Source organism: Alligator mississippiensis, chromosome 1, assembly GCF_030867095.1.
Source record: "Alligator mississippiensis isolate rAllMis1 chromosome 1, rAllMis1, whole genome shotgun sequence".
Classification (NCBI taxonomy): Eukaryota; Metazoa; Chordata; order Crocodylia; family Alligatoridae; genus Alligator; species Alligator mississippiensis.
Window position 1 is genome coordinate 293,252,319 of NC_081824.1, and position 16,047 is coordinate 293,268,365.

The 16,047-nt window shown below is 47.4% G+C and overlaps 1 protein-coding gene and 1 pseudogene across 1 annotated transcript in view; both read left to right on the top strand.

The window, feature by feature from the left end:
- The first annotated feature begins 9,289 nt into the window (after window positions 1-9,289).
- LOC132247984 (U4 spliceosomal RNA) lies at window positions 9,290-9,460 on the top strand (annotated as a pseudogene).
- A 1,062-nt stretch (window positions 9,461-10,522) lies between these two features.
- The window catches only part of CLIC6 (chloride intracellular channel 6), a 47,637-nt gene continuing 42,112 nt past the window's right edge, over window positions 10,523-16,047 (top strand). Inside the window, exon 1 of the mRNA XM_006278423.3 lies at window positions 10,523-10,784. Within this exon, the coding sequence (XP_006278485.1) occupies window positions 10,746-10,784 (39 nt within the window). The 5' untranslated portion in view covers window positions 10,523-10,745. The remainder of the gene's footprint in view (window positions 10,785-16,047) is intronic.

Below are 16,047 nucleotides of genomic sequence, written 5' to 3' on the forward strand. Positions count from 1 at the left end.
TGTCCTTTTACAAAACCTGTCACATACCAAAGATGAATAGAAAAAAGAATGCATGATGATGCAGTATAGTTACAGGTGGTATTAAACTGGAAAGTTTGAAGACTTGTAAATTGTTCAACCATGAGGGATTAGATCAAATTATCTCAAGCACCAGTGTTGAGACATACCACCTGTACCACTTAATTTTATATTGCATCACATTTTCTGAATATATCACATATTGCTTCCAGAGTCTCAGATGAGGTGAATACATACTCACCTCACCATGTAGCTCAATGAAGCTAGGGAAATTTATACTATCTGAAAATCTGGCCCAATAAACGGAGTCTTTCCTAATCTCACAAAACTAACTTCTGTGGGAGAAGAAAATTCTCACCAGTGTATTTTATGTACCTGTAAAAAGGTAGTTTGTCTTGAAATAACTATGAGGCAAATTTAAAAAGATTAAAAGTACATGATAAAATGAAGGTAGAACAAAAGCTATATACCACTGAAAAAGGAGGTTTGGGAGCTGCTTGCTTCCTGTGGACTCTTTTCTCTTCAAGCTGTTGGAGCCTATTCCTGTCATGGACTTCAATGCCCTGGCGGAGTCAGTGATGCCATTTGTTCGGATTGCTTGCTAGGGTTTCCCATTTGTCAGGATCTATTCCAAATGCCTTCATATCTCACTTGCATGTGTCTTTGTAGCAAACTATGGGACATCCTGTTGTTCTTGTTCTCTTTGATAGTTCCCCATATAGCATGTCTTTGTGTATACATCTATCTTCCAATCTGCTCAAACGGCCTAGCCAGCACATTCATCTCTGTTTGAGTAGGGCTGTCATACTTGGCAAATTTTCCCTTTAAAGAACCCTGTAGTATGTCCTAATATTATAACACTTTCTAATATTATAACACTCTGATATGTTGCCAGACATTGGTCTCTATGAAAGATTGGTCCCGTATTTGACACTAGGGCTGTGCAAAACAGCACCATTTCGTTTTGACTTCTGTTTCGCCGTTTTGAAAGGACGGTGTTTCATTTCATCATTTTGTTTCATTTTGAAGCACTGTTCTGTTTTGGTTTGTTGAAACTTTTGCTGTGTCGGCAGGTTTTGACATTTCGCCCATAGGTTATAATGGCGAATCATGAAAATGCCTATAACTTTGTCATTTCGTGCCTGATTCAGATGAACATTTCAGGGATGGTAGCCCCTTCTGAAAGCATGAAGCCTGCCAAGTTTCAAGGAGATTAGTTCAGGGGTTTCTGGAAAACTGCATCTCAAACTGCAAAAAGCAAAACTCTTATCACTTGCTGGCAGCGGCAGCCTCCTGTCATCCTGCATGAAGATCTGGGGGCCCGCAGCCCTGGGAAGGCTGTGGGGCTGTGCCAGACTCCTCCCAGAGGTGCAGGCCTCTGGATCTGCGCTCAGGATGACAGGAGGCTGCTGCTGCCGCCTGGGACCAGCGCTGGGCACTGCCTTGGACCAGTGCTAGGTGCTGCCTGTGCCCAGCACTGGGAAGACTGGTGCTGCCACTGGCCCTGGCAGCAGAAGCAGCTTCCTGTCATCCTGCATGCAGATCTGGGGGCCTGCACCCCTGGGAGGAGTCCAACAGTGCTGGGAGGGCAGGTTGAGCTCTGTAGGGCTGGTGGAGCCACTCAGAGTGCAGCCTTGGCTCCCCCACCTCCTGCCTCCATACTGCACTCCAAGCAGCTCCACCAGCCCCATGGAGCTAATCCAGGTGGTGGGAGGTAGAGGGAGAACCAGTGGCAGAGCTGCTCAGAGCGCACCCCTGGTGAGCACAGCCTGGTGGCAGGAGGCTCCGCAGCCCCACAGAGCTGAGCCTGGTGGTGGGAGGTGGGGGAGAGCCATTGGCCACCAGCTGCACTTGCAGCAGCTCTGCTACCATCTCTCCCACTGCCTCCTGCCACTGGGCTGAGCTCTGTGGGGCTGGCAGAGCTGCTTGGAGCACAGCTCCGGCTCTCCCTCTCTTCCCACCACTGAGCTGCTTCAAAACTCAAAATGTTTTTAAACTTTCGAAATGTTTTGAATCATTTCGTTTCAAAGCTGTTTCGAAGCTTTTTGTTTTGTTTTGATTTCACTGTTTCGAGCTTAAAATGCATTGAAACAACTTAGAAATGAAACACTCATTGAAATGTCACACAGCCCTATTTGACACCTGGGTCTACAATTTATCACATGGGTTTTACTACTATATATTTGGCAGATACATATACATCAGCTCTCCTTAGCCTGCAAACACTAGGAAGAGACAATATTAAAAACCATCAATGCTAATTATCCAATTTATCCAGTGATGAAGGTAAAAAGTATAATCAGTCATGGCAACAAAGACCAAAAACCAGGGCTCACTTTCAAAAGGGAGTGCCCTCTTCAATGAACTATGGTTACATTTCTTCTTGCTTGTTCTCCTTTTCATCCCATGACTCTTGTGTTCCTTTCTACCCAATGGCTCATCTTTAACAGGAGAGCTGAAGAAAGTTTTTTACCACCACCACCACCACCAAACACTGCTATACATCCCTTCTGAATGAGCTAGTTCCCAATAGAAAGCCTCCCCTCTTATTGAGTCATATCGAGCTGAATCCTGACATGATGGAGGTACATAATGCTACCTCTAACCCTGTCCACTGAGATAATGGGAGTGGTATGCACACAATATAGAGTGGAGTGGAATATGATTTATATCAGAAGGCACACAAGAATACTTTTCACTCATTGCCAGAATGGTACAGGTACGTCTCCCTCTGGGTGGAATTGGCCTCTGGAGGTGGACTAACCTACCCATGGAGAAAATGAGAACGCTAGCTGCCTTAAGAGTGGAATAAGATCAGCTATCCTGAGGGAGAAATGCACATCTGAGATGAGTGACAGTCAAATCTTAGTTGCCTTACAGACAAAATAAGATCTGGGCCAAAGAGAACTATGTATCTAGTATTGGAAAATGTCCTTACCAGGCCTTAATGATATGTCATGGTTCTAAACACTTTTAGGGATATACATAGGGAGACACAAGAGGATCCATCACAATTTATGTATTAATTTCTCCATAAAATTGCCAGCTTTACAAAAAATACCCTTCACTCTTCCTTATGGTACAAAGATAATAAACACTTTTTCCATATCAGCCTGTAGTCTTTTTTTACTGCTTTGCCTTTGCCTGACTTTCATGAATATTTGAATTGCTAATCTATTGTTACATGTAATGCTGCTTAACATTTATAAGCAAACAGTGTTAATCTCTGAGCAATTTTCTGCTGACCTTGAAATTCCCCTCTTATTTGGAGCTTAATAGGGACCTACAGACCAGGTTTTAGAACTGATACAGAAAAATGGGGAATAGGGACCAGAACTGCTGCACTATATACAAGCAATGGCCAGAAACAATTTCATAGAATGGCTCAAAATCCACTTAAAACCTACTAAGGGTGACTATACCTGTATAGCTAAATATATCATTTGACTCCCATGGAATACCAAATTGATATAAATGATCCCTGTTCACTCACACACTTCTAAATAAAATGGTGCAGGTTCCATTACAATCCTACTTACAACCTATTTTTGGTTGATTTATACTTGGCACATAACGTGTTACCATAACACATCATATTTTGGACCATTAACCAAAATTAATCCCTAATCTAAGCCCTTCAGAAGCTAAGGCCAAGTACAGACATTACCCTTTTACTGGTATAAGTGATTGGAAACCAGTCTATACCAGTGACAGAACAGAAGTTCAGCACACAAAACTGGTCTATAGCAATAACTGGTCTATATCCATAACAGTACAGAAGGTCAGCAAACATTGAGTGGTTTAAAAATGGTGGAACCCGGTCAAAGATTTGCTCCCTCCCCCTGCTCCCCCACCGAAGTGCAAATGTGTGTTCTGTTTGCCACCAATCTAAACTGCTTATAGAAAACCATGCAACTTACATCAATTCCCTCTCAGGGTTTTTGAATGTCTGTACCTAGCCAAAGAGTTTGAATGTACCTTGATCTTGGTTTTCAGACAGCTCTGTGTCCTTTAACAGGACCCAGACATGACTGCAGCTCTCAGGGATTACAAAGAATGTATGAACTTAATGCTCTATAAGCCCCACAACCTGAAGAGAAGGAAATCAAGACAAGAAGAAGCAAATAGACAAGTGAAGAATTGGTTTTGCTTTTCAGAGGAAAATCTGAAAGAAGAATCCTTTTGGAATGTCCACTTTAGACAACAGAGTAAGGGTTTAAAGGATGCTATCTTGCCTGTTGCCATAGAAAGCTAAAGAAAGATATTGACTGAAACTGAGTTGTCATGAGTTCTGGTAGGGAATAAATGTGGAAGTACCAAAAAGAGACAAGCACTTGGCTCGGATGGTTTAATCAAGGATGATCCCGCCTTGAGCAAGGGGTAGACTAAATAACTTCATGAAGACCATTCCAGGCCTACTTTCCTATGCTTGTGTGATCCTATAACCAGTGCAGAGAACACAATACCAGATCTCATAGGAACTGTGAGTTATCAGGTACTTCCAGGAAAGCACTGCTAAACGTGATTTTGGAATCCATATAGGACCTGAAAAAGGAATGCAGAACCAGGATGAGTAAGGGGCAAAGAAGGGATATTGGAGTGGGTGTGGGTAACGTTTGCCTTAATGTCAATCTGTTGACTTGAATGGCTGCATCTACATTAGCATTCTTCTATAAAGTTTCCACCATCAACATGCCACTAAATGCTGCTACTCTGTTCATAGTAATGGTGGGAGCATCAGCACAGACCAGACCTCATCCTTGTAAGGAGAATCCCATCTAACCTTACTCAGAGCAGATCCAGACAACATGGTGCCTAAAATGTCAGCAGCTTTCTACTGGTTTCTATACACTCTTGTCTTCAACTGAGTGCACCATCTTAAAGCCCTGTAAAATAACTAGGAGAGCAATATGTGGTGTACAGTGCTAATGGGAAACATGACCAGTATTCATTTAACTAGCGGTAAGACAAATGGGACTACAGGCAGAGGAGTATGAGTAGGCGAGCAGCAGGAAGAGGTTTTCTATACCTGAAAGTGAATGGGGGCTGGGAAGATTGGGAAGCACAGTTAGGTCCAGAGGGTTTGCTTTTCTGGGTGACAGGCAGGGAATCAGAAGTGGCTGGGATGGGGTGCCTGTTGTTTCACATCTTATAAATTGTTTTGTCTTTTATTATAAACCGCCATGAGCCTTTTGGGGAGGATGGCATATAAATCTAATGAATATATAAATAAATATTATAAAACACAGATGGCTGTGAATTACAAGGCTGTACATCCATCAAAGGATTCCAGTGATATCAGGAGCTAATGGTATATTATGATGGAGGAAATTCTGTTTTATGCCACACATGAACTACTATTTCCTCTGTCCTCATTGTCTTCTCCTCTTCTCTGATTTCTACCACTGACCCAAATTCCTTTCCACTGTATTTCTTTCCTCACTACCTCTCCTTGTGTTACCTCAATATTACCTGTTTCATTTTTTTTATTTCCTTACAAACACCTTCAAAACACAACCAGGCCATTGCATAGTAAATTATTTACATCACTAGTGAGTGTTTTTAAATAGGGTTGAGATTTATTTTATATATTTTTAACAACAACTTCATGAGTTTCCAGATGGAATCTTTATTTTTTCACTCTCATCATGCTTTCCAGAGTCCTGCACCGATGTGAGAAAAGGAATAATGTCACTTATCATACAAATATTTATTTACTGATTGTAAATTTTTAATCATTCAACAGAAAAAAGAAAATATTCGATAGATAATTAGATTACTTTCATCTTTATAACTTGCCATCTTATGCCTGTAGTATGTCCTTTCTAAAAAATCCAGCCTCACATATAAAAGTGATGCATCTGCTAAAGTGACCAGCTGTGAAAGAATTAATATTGGCATTTTAAATTGCCATTGCTGGGTTTCTGGCAGCGTGACAGAACTTGTCCCCCTTCCTAGAATTGTAATTTCAATCTTCCTGCAAGAAAAGGCTCCTTTCATTTTTCATTCTCAAGGTTACCTCCATAACAAAAAAAAAAAGATTAATATGAAAGTGTGAAAATTCTTTAGTGAACAAGATAAGCAACACACATTTGCTGAGCCTAATTCTTTACTTCCTTGTTTTTTTAATGTATTTTATATGCACTTTAACTCAGTGTCTGAACTCAGAACTCTCATACAGTAATATTATCATATTGGGATAGATAAAGTATGAATATTACTTACAATATGGATTGAAACTGTAGGGTTTTTCTATAGTCTGTTCCCAGGTTTACTCTTATGACTGAAAATTGGCATTAATACTTCAATGATCTTACTCAAGATTAATATATTATAGAAACAGACTTGATTCTTTAAAAACATTTTGCTGTTTTACCCCTTAATTGTTTGGGAGTATGGTTCAGATTCCAGGTACTACAATCATACAAGAAGGCAGGGCAGTATGGAACCGTATAAACTAACCTGTTCAGAGAAGCATGAACTTTCATATGATACAGCCTACTTTGTCAGATGCTGTGAGCTGCAGAGGGCAGGGGTACTAAATGGAAAGGAATAACGTCATTTATCATGCAAATGTTTATCTACTGATTGTTTTTAAAGTACTCGTGAGAAATCAGCCACGTTTTGTGCTCTGCTGTTGCTCAGCAATCAGGTGTTTTTATTTTTGGTATAAAAATCTGATGTTTGGAATCAGATGCATGCTGCCGAGCAGGAGGTAAGTATTTAAGGAACACTAATACATCTGATAAAAGTGGGTTTACAAAAATGAAGTCATTTCCTATGGTCTCACAAAGCAGCACTAGGGGACATTCCGTGTTGGAGTGCTTCCGTTGCTGTGCAGACATCTCTGGTTCTCTCCTGTCATGGTTCTTCTCACCTCTTTTAAAATACTTTCTGCCCTTGATAGTGGGTCTATTTCCTCACCAAAATCTCTGAGCCACCACATTTAGTTCTCTACACTCTCTTTTCCTCAACCTAACTTTTGATTCAATTACAAAGATCATAGAGAAGTAAGGCTGGAAGGGACCTCAAGAGCTCTTCTAGTCCAACTGGGATCGAACCGGTGACCTTGGTGTTATTAGCAACACGCCAAATTCTCTCTACCGCTTTTACAAAGTTAGTCAGGAGTTCATAAACGTAATAAAAAATGAGAAATCAAATATACCAGTGTCACAATTATGTGGTTGCATTGTTTGTTTGTATGTTATATGTTGAAAGGGTTTCTTTACTTGGGTTCTGTTCTGGCAGGGAAAGGGTTGGTGGCTGGATTGCAGTAGGGCTGAGTGTGGCCTGGCTAATTGCATTCTGCCCTCTGGATGGCTCTGGAAGGATTGTTTTGGTGACAACTCTGGTTATAGAAGCTGGAGTGGGTGAAGGAGATTTCAGCTGGGGAACTGGAGTGCTCGTATGCAAGTACATGCCTGCCAGCCTGCAGCCTGCTGGAGTCCACGGAGCCTACTGGTGTGAAGTCCCAGAGAGCGGAGTTGGAGGGAGTCTGCCATGTGGGGACTTTAGAAAAGCAGCCTGGAGCAGTGGGGCAGAGGCAACCTGCAGAGGGAAGCTGGGTGTGAGACCTTCACACCCAGTATGCTAAACTACAGTAACCTTGATGTCACCCTTTACTCTGAGCACTCCTCTCCCACATCTGCTTATCTCTACTTTATCTCAATGCAACTTCACCTGTACAGAAATTTTTACCTATGTCTCATTTTTCTCTCCCTGTGAGCAATTTTTGTTTCTTTTTATACAGAATCCTTAAGACCCAGCTTGGACTCTAGGTTTTCTAACACATACAAAGAAGAGCGATGGCATCGTCTTCCATTTTAAACAACCCCCATGACACAATGACATAGCACTATCTGATTCCATATTCCTTTCCTTGATTTTGAAACTTTCCCTGGAAACTTTCAGCAGCCCTGCTCCCACCTCCCCAGTAATACATCTTTCTCTTCCTATCAACTTTTTCTGTCTGCATGGTGCCAGTGAGGCATTTGAGGATTCCCCTTGTAAGGACTTCACACAGAACAGAGCATTGCTCCAGTGCGTATGGACATTGCCTTATAGACTCCAACACAACTAACATTCCTCTTTTATGTTACATTGTATTTTCATTGTATTACATTGTACTTGTGACTTTCTTAGAAATGTGAGGACAGTAACAAGTGCATTGTGAAATAAAAAAGGTGTGTCAAATTGATTTCCCATTCAATGCACTCTGTGCCAACACTTGTACCTGGCTTTGTACAAAACTAAGCTATTTCACTGTGTTGGCCCATTTGATGTGCTGCCTACCTGACCAATTGTTTGCTAAACTAGATTGGCATAAGAGCATGAAGGCATGAGACAGACGAGCAGTTAGATATTGGTTACTGTTGGGGCATTCAGCAGGTTCCTTAGAAGCATACATCCTGGCCAAACTCTGGTTAGGGAGTGGGGGGGGGGGGGGAGGGGGAGAAGCTAGAAGCACACTGACTGGGCACCTTTGGCTCAGACATTGATCCCAAAGAAGGATCAGATCTTTAACCTCTTGGCTGATCCTAGCTGACTGGGTAGCCCCCAGCAATTGCTTTGGCCACATGTACATGTGGAACAGACACACACACAGAGGAGTGCTCGAAGGAGGCTAGTTGCAGATGGTCTTTACCTTCCCACCAGTGTTGAGCCCCTCCTCTGGATGCAATGGCTTCTTCCACCACCCAGAAGCAGATGCTATTGCCTGGGGAATCCTTTTCAGCACCAAGGAAAGTCTTTAGCTTTTGGGAGGGCAGATTTTGGCTTTGCTGTCACATCAGGAGGAATGACAAGTCTATCTGCCCCCGTCTCTCTTTTGTACAGCATCAGATATCAACTTCTAAACCTATGAGCCACTGCCTGGTCTTATTGCTCAATGTGATGAGTCCATCTACACCCTCTGGGCATTTGTAAAGAGTGCAGCTTCAGATTGAAGTGCTGTGCTGTTTGCCAGGCACCACGTCCATGCAGGGGGCCATCCAAGTTGTTCATCTTGTGAAGCTTTGTTTTGAAGGGTCTTTATCCAGATCTCAGTCTGTTCAGCCTGACCCATGCTTCTCTGCCTATCTGCCCCTACTCCTCCAGCATCATCCCTGTGCCAGTCTCTGGTAGGGTTGCCAACTCTGTTTGAATCTGTTCCGGGAGGTTTCATCACATGATGCAATGACATTAATGACTTTATGTAAGGAAAATGCACATGACTATTACATTTTAAAAACCCAAATGGACAACTGTATAAATCAGATTCAACATTTAACACAGCTTTGCACAGGGGCAGTATGGTAGTGAATGAGGTTAATCCGAGGCATGATTTTTGCTAATTGAAAACGTTTATTTTACTGAGTGCCCTGTCATTTATCTCCAGGGTGACTCTCCACATTCTCCTGGACATTTATCTCTAATTCCTGGAGACTCCAGGTCGATCCTGGAGGGTCGGCAACCATTGGCGACACATAGTGGGTGCACGCAGGTGCACGTGCACCCCCTGAGCTTGGTGGTGCACCCCCTGTAAAAAGCACCGCTGACGCTGCTGGTGGCGCCTGCAGGCGGTCACTGCTCGCCATGCCACCTTGCCGCTGACACAGCCTTGGCCGCCTGTGGGAGCTCCCCGCTTGCCGCTGCCACCTGCAGACAGTACCGGGCCCCCCCAGCCTCCAGGGGCACGCGGCGTTCATGTTGGCAACCCTAGTCTCTGGCTCCCTTCGTATCTCCTCTCCCTACTGTTTTGCCCCCCAGTTTTACCCCCTGAGGGGCAACCAGCCAGCCCTGCACCTTGGGCATTCTCCCGCCCTCACTCCTGAGGTGGCAGCAGCAGCCAGGAGGGCACTGGAGGGGGGAGAGAAACAGGTCCAGGACAGGAGAGGGGGCCATTGTGGCGCCCCCTGGCACTCAGCTCTGCCAGGGGCAGGTGCCGGAGGGCGCTGTCGGGCAGCGGCAGCTTGGCCAGGGGCAGCTGAGCATGCGCGGCTGCCTCTAGGCGGGCTCTCGGCCGGGCTCCAAAGCCCTAATCCCCCGGGGCGCAGACGGCCGGCGCCATCGCCAGCGGCGGCTGCTGCACCGTGCCCGGGGAGCCGCGCTTTCCCCCCCCCCCACCTATCCTTTCACCCACCCGCCCTGCCCCTGCCTGAGCTGCACGCCGCATGGAGGGGAGCCGGGACGAGGCGCTGGGGCCGGAGGGGCACGCAGCCTCGGGGCAGGAGCCCGAGGGGAGCGCGCAGGGCGGCAGCGAGGAGGGGGGGGCTGGCGCCGGGGCCCCGCCGGAGGGCAGCAGCGCGGGGCAGGCGGCTGAGGAGCGCAGCGGGGAGGGGGCAGAGCCGGCAGCGGGGGGCGAGGGCGGCGCCGGGGCAGAAGAGCCCAAGGCGGACGGGGCGCGGGGCGCCGAGGAGCCCGAGGGCAGCGGCGGAGAGGACGGGGACGGGGATGAGACGCGGGGCGCGGAGGAGCCCGAGGGCAGCGGCGGGGAGGACGGGGACGGGGCGGGGGGCACGGGGGAGGACGGCGCGGGAGCCCCGGAGGGACGCGGCAGCCCCGGCGGGGAGGCCGAGGGGCTGGACGGGGACGATGCAGCCAGCGTCCAGGAGGACGGAGACGATGCCCCCGGAGCCCCGGCGGGACGGGACGAGGAGGGGAGCCCCGAGGGTGCCCCCAGCATAAACGGGCTGCAGCGGGGCCAGGCGGAGCAGCAGCAGCAGCACGAGGCGGAGACGGGGGCCGGGATGAGCGAGCAGGAGCACGACATCTCCCTCTTCGTCAAGGTAAGCGGCGCCTCGGCTCGGCTCGGCAGGGGCAGTGGCGGTTCAGGCAGCCCCCGGGCAAGGGGCTGAGGTCGGAGTGCCCTCCCGCTTTGCCCAAGGAGCCTGCTCCCGCTGCCTGCCCAGGGCCGCGGAGAGCAGGAGCACGGCAGGCAGGGAGGGGGCCTGGCAGGCTGGTGATCTGGGGTCGCAGTGGGCAGTAAGCGGCACGTGAGCGAGCAGTGTGCCCTTGTTGTGAAGAAGGTGTACAGCACGGGGCTGTGTTAGTAGGAGCATTGCCAGCAGAGCCAGGGAAAGCATCATTCCCCTCTAGTCAGCACTGGTGAGGCCACAGCTGGAGTCCTGTGTCCAGTTCTGCGCTCCCCGCTAGAGAAAGGAGCTGGATGAATTGGAGGGAGTCCAGTGGAGGGCAACACAAATGGTTCAGAGGCTGGGGGACATGACTTGGGCTTATTTAGTCTGGAGAAGAGAAGACTGAGGGAGATTTGATAGCACCCTTCAACTACCTGAAGTGGGGTTTGAAAGAGGATGGAGCTGGGCTGTTCTCAGTGATGACAGGATAAGGAGCAACAGTCTCAAGGTGCAGCAAGGGGAGGTTAGGTTAGCTATGAGGAAAAGCTGTCTCACAAGAAGGGTAGTAAAGCACTGGAACAGGTTACCCAGAGAGGTTGTAGCACTGGCAACGTGTAGGGGGGTGCATGTGGGCTCGCATGCACCCCCTGAGATTGGCAGTGCACCCCCTGACAGAAGCGCTACCGGCGGTGCCTGCAGGCAGTTGCCGTTCGCCACCTTCTCCCCACTCAGTGCTGACACCGCCGCCGCCTGCAGGAGCTCACCACCACTTCTGCCACCTGTGGGCAGTCCTCATGCCCCCATCCTTAGAGACCCAGGTAGACAAAGCCTTGGTTGGGATGAGATAGCTGGGGGTGGTCCTGCTTTGAGCAGGGGGTTGGATTAGATGGGGCATTTCTCAACCCGTGGGTCATGACCCAAAAGTGGGTCACAAGAATATATGAAAAGGTCTTTAGAAATGGATCAGTGTTTAAAAATGGATTCTCCTTTAAAGGAGAAAAATGTGGGAAACAGTGGCTGTTCCCTTGCAGGCTAGCAGAGCTCCAGCCTGTAAGGGGCTCTTCATGCCTCCCCCTCCCTGCCCCGCACACTCGCTCTCTGCCCCACACACTGGGTGGCTGGGGGCGGAGGGCAGTGGGTCAGGAGAGGGGCACTGGGTTAGGGCTGACTTGGAATTTACAAATGGGCCCTGGTAGAGAAAAGATTGAGAACCACCGTACTAGACGACCTCCTGTGGTCCCTGCCAGCCCTAAATTTCTTTGATTCTGTTTTTTCACATCATGAAGCATTTACATGACAAGTCTGGAAGAGAGTCTGGAGGTTGAAGAGTCAAGGGATTAGGTTAGGGCAGGAGTTGCCAACCCTTGGCATGTGTGCCAGAGTATGGCATGCATACCTTGGGGTGGAGGGCAGGGAAGGGGCCGGGGCTGCATTGCCATAATAAGGATCAGGCTTCTTGCAGTTTCCCTACTGTGTGCCCCGAGGCGCACGTGCACCTGCCGCCAACAACAAGTCAAGCTTGGGCTCTGTGGACCACAGTGCAGTTGCTTGCAGCCTCCCTGCCACCTGCTGCAAGTAGCCCAGGCTCAGTGATATGTGGCAGGGGCCTGCCTAGAGCCTGGACAAGCTGTCAGGCAGCCAGGAGGCTGCAAGTGGCTGCACCAAGATCTGTAGAGCCCCAGCCTGGCTTGTCACCAGCAGCAGGTGCGCATATGCTTTGGGGCAGAGGGCGGGGAAGCCATGAGGGACCTAATCCTTGCTAGGGCAGTGGAGCCTCAGCCCCTTCCCTGCCATCTGCCTTGAGATGTGTGTGCACCCATCTCTGGTAACAAACTGGGTGGCAGCTCCACAGACCCCAATGCAGCTGCTTGCAGCCTTTCAGCTGCCTGCCACAGCTGGCCTGGGTTCTGGGCAGGCCTGTCACCTGCCACATAGACTGAGCTGCTTGCAGCAGGGGGCATGGAGGCTGTAAGCAACTGCACCAGGGTCTGCAGAGCCCCAGCCCAGCTTGTTGGCGACAGGTGCACATGCAACTTCAGATGGACAGTGGGGAAGGGGCCGGGGCTTCAATGCCACAAGGATTGGGCCTCTTGCAGCTCCCCCAGCATCTGGTCCTGGCACACCAACATCTTACAAGTCAAGTTTGCAGGTGTTTTTGGTACTCTGCCCAAAAACATTGCCAACCCCTGGGTTATGGGCTTCTATGGTCCTCTGTGCCTTGGTAGCTAAACGCGTTTGATTAGGCTGAAATTTTAGTTTAGGACCACTGTTGAGGTAGAAATATTTGAAGTCATAAGAACTACCATTTACTGATCAGACCATAGGTTTGTCTTGCCCAGTTTCACACAGTGCACGCTCCATCCACATCCCCACCAAGTCCTGGAACCTCTAGCTAACCTCCTCAGGGCCCTAGCCAAGTTTGAGATTTAAGAGGCTCTGGTCAGGGGGGCCCCAGGGGACTGTGGGGCCATTTTCCTATTCTTTGTCCATTCATGTCTCCAGGCAGTGTTTTACTGGGCAGTGTCCAGTGGCTCCTTGGATTAATTCCAGGGCCATGGGGCACTGTCCGGGTGTACTCAGTGTCCCCACTTGGTACACTCATCTTGAACTTATGACCCTCACTCCTGTCCCTGCTTTATTCTTTAATTGTCCCGTATAATCACTTGATGTGTATTTTGTGCCCCCCCCCCCCCCGATTAAGGGGGGCTTTCAGCTTTACTTCGTGGGCAATGGCCCACACTGCCAGTGCACATCAGATAGGTCTGTCTCACACAGTGGCAGAGAATGGATGCTGAAAGGGAGAGTGAACAGGGTATGACCAGGATTTATCCTTCATTCTTCTCCCATTTACAGGCTGCAGTATGTTAAGTCCTGGGAGTTCTAATTCAGAGGCTATATCCCTAACTCCCATGCTTAATAACTACTTATGCCCCTTTCCTCCAAGAATTTGTCCAATCCCTTTTTTGAATCTAGTTGAACTGTCAGTTTCCACAACATCTTGTAGTTTGCAAGGCAAAGGAAGCTACACATACAATATGGTTATAACATGGCCTTAAACAGAATAAATAAAAAAGTACTGTTTTAGATATGCTGAATATACTTTTATTTACAGTGTGTGTTTCATGCTCGCAGATCACCAAGCTCTTTATTCCAAACGGAGTGCTTTTGCTTTGTTGAGTTGCAGATAAGGAATGTAGACCCACAGCTTGCAGGCCAGATCCAACCTCCAGTGCCGTATCACCTGGTCCATGGGGAGCCCGGTGGGCTGTGCCCTTGTGCTCTAGGTCAGGCATATAGGGCAGTGTTGGGCTGATCCTGGCAAGCAGGGGCAGGACAGGGCCCCCAGGGCCCAATCCCTGAATGCAGGGGCAGCATAGGGTACTGATCCTGGCATGCGGGGTCCTGTAGAGGGGCCCCGTGCCCCTCATGTGGCCCATGGAGCCAACAGGTTGAGCATCACTGATGTAGATAATTGTAGCAATTCTGGGTTCAGAAAAATACTTGTAAATAAATAACTTACCATCTTTGCAACTAGGGACCTACTGAAATCATGATTTTGCGATTTTCTTGGAAACCACAAAAATCAGTAGGTCCCCTGCAAAAAAGCCCATTCCCCATAAAACACAAAAATGACCAGCAAGTGTGGGGAAAAAAGGAGCTGCAAACAGAAAAGGGCAGGAAGCCCTGGTATCCTGAAGCATGGGGAGAGGCAGAGGGAGGAAGATTTTCTTGGTGAAGTGCAGCAGGTCCCCCATGCCTCTGATTCACTGAGGGGTCCTGGAAGTTCTGTGTCTTCCTGGAGATTGACAGATGGACATCTGTCAATCTCTGGGGAAAGGTGGGATTTCTGGGGCCCTTTGGCCAATCGGAGGTGTGAGGGGCCTGCCATGCTTTGCTATGAAAACAGCAACTAGCGCTGCACTTGTACCATGAAATCAGGGGCAGCTGCCCTGAATTTGGTAGTCCCTATTTATGTCCATTAAAGACAGTTTTCAGGTAGGTTGGAACTAACTTAGAAAATGAAAAATAAGGTTGTAACCCTTGAGAGATGTTATGCAGAATTAATTTCTGTCCACTTCTTCAGTTCTCCTGTGTGAAAACTTCACTTTGCAGTCTGGTCTACTTGGGAAGATTTTCATACCTTCATGGAATCTACTACAGGAGTTCCACATGGGTACAGAGGTCCCCCCCCACCATTTCAGGCTGTGTGTGAGGCCTGTATATGTACAGAACCAGAGAAATTTAGATCCCCTCAGGCTTGGAGGACATCAGCCAAATAAAGCCTATAGGCACAGTGCAGCACAGAACATTTACCAAACTGGCCCAACCTTCAGACAAAGAAGGTAAGGGGACACTAAGCCTCATAGTATGGGGAATTGAGCTTTTCATACTTTCAACTGTGTTTCTCATGGATGGGTTCTCTCTTCACCAATAGCAGGGCTTAAGTGGGAAGCAAAAACTCACCTCCAGACATGTACCTTCACCCTCTCCATTTTGGTATGGAAATTGGAAAAATCAAAAGTGATTTTTAATGGGGTTTTTTATTTTAATTTTGTATTTTAATGGTAATGGTTTGGAAGAGAAAGCAGTGTTATTCCTTGTTTTCTCCTACCTTTCTTGGAACTTCAGGCCCTGTGCTTATACCTAGCACTGTGCGTAATAATAGGAAAAACTGCACGGTTTACTATAGGATTTTTAATATTCAGTATGGCAATACTATGCACTAGAAAGAAAACTCTTTTCTTTGTCTTAATACCATCTCTGCTGAAATAGTGTTCTTTTAAAATACAAGGTTGGATAGATCTTCCTATGCAAAGACATTGATAACTCTGCTGTAGTATATTGATCTATTTAGTGAGATGTTGAGACAAAGTACAAATATATACAGTATTGGTGATTACTGGTCAATATGCTTTAAAGCATGGTTCTGCTTTCAAAGGAAAAAGCATCTCTTTATTCAACAAATCTGCCCTTATTTGTATCCAGTCAAATATGTTTACCTTCACAACAAGTCATTTTTTACTCCTGTCAGCCTTGTAGAACCAATGCAGCCTGGCAGAGGACTCAATTCTTTTATAGTTCAGAGATCATCAAAACATCCCCATCACAGGGCCACTTTTGCAACCTGTCTCACTTCTTTATTCTATGACCAGAACAATGGATGCAGTTGGTATGACTGAAGTAATAGTGTTAG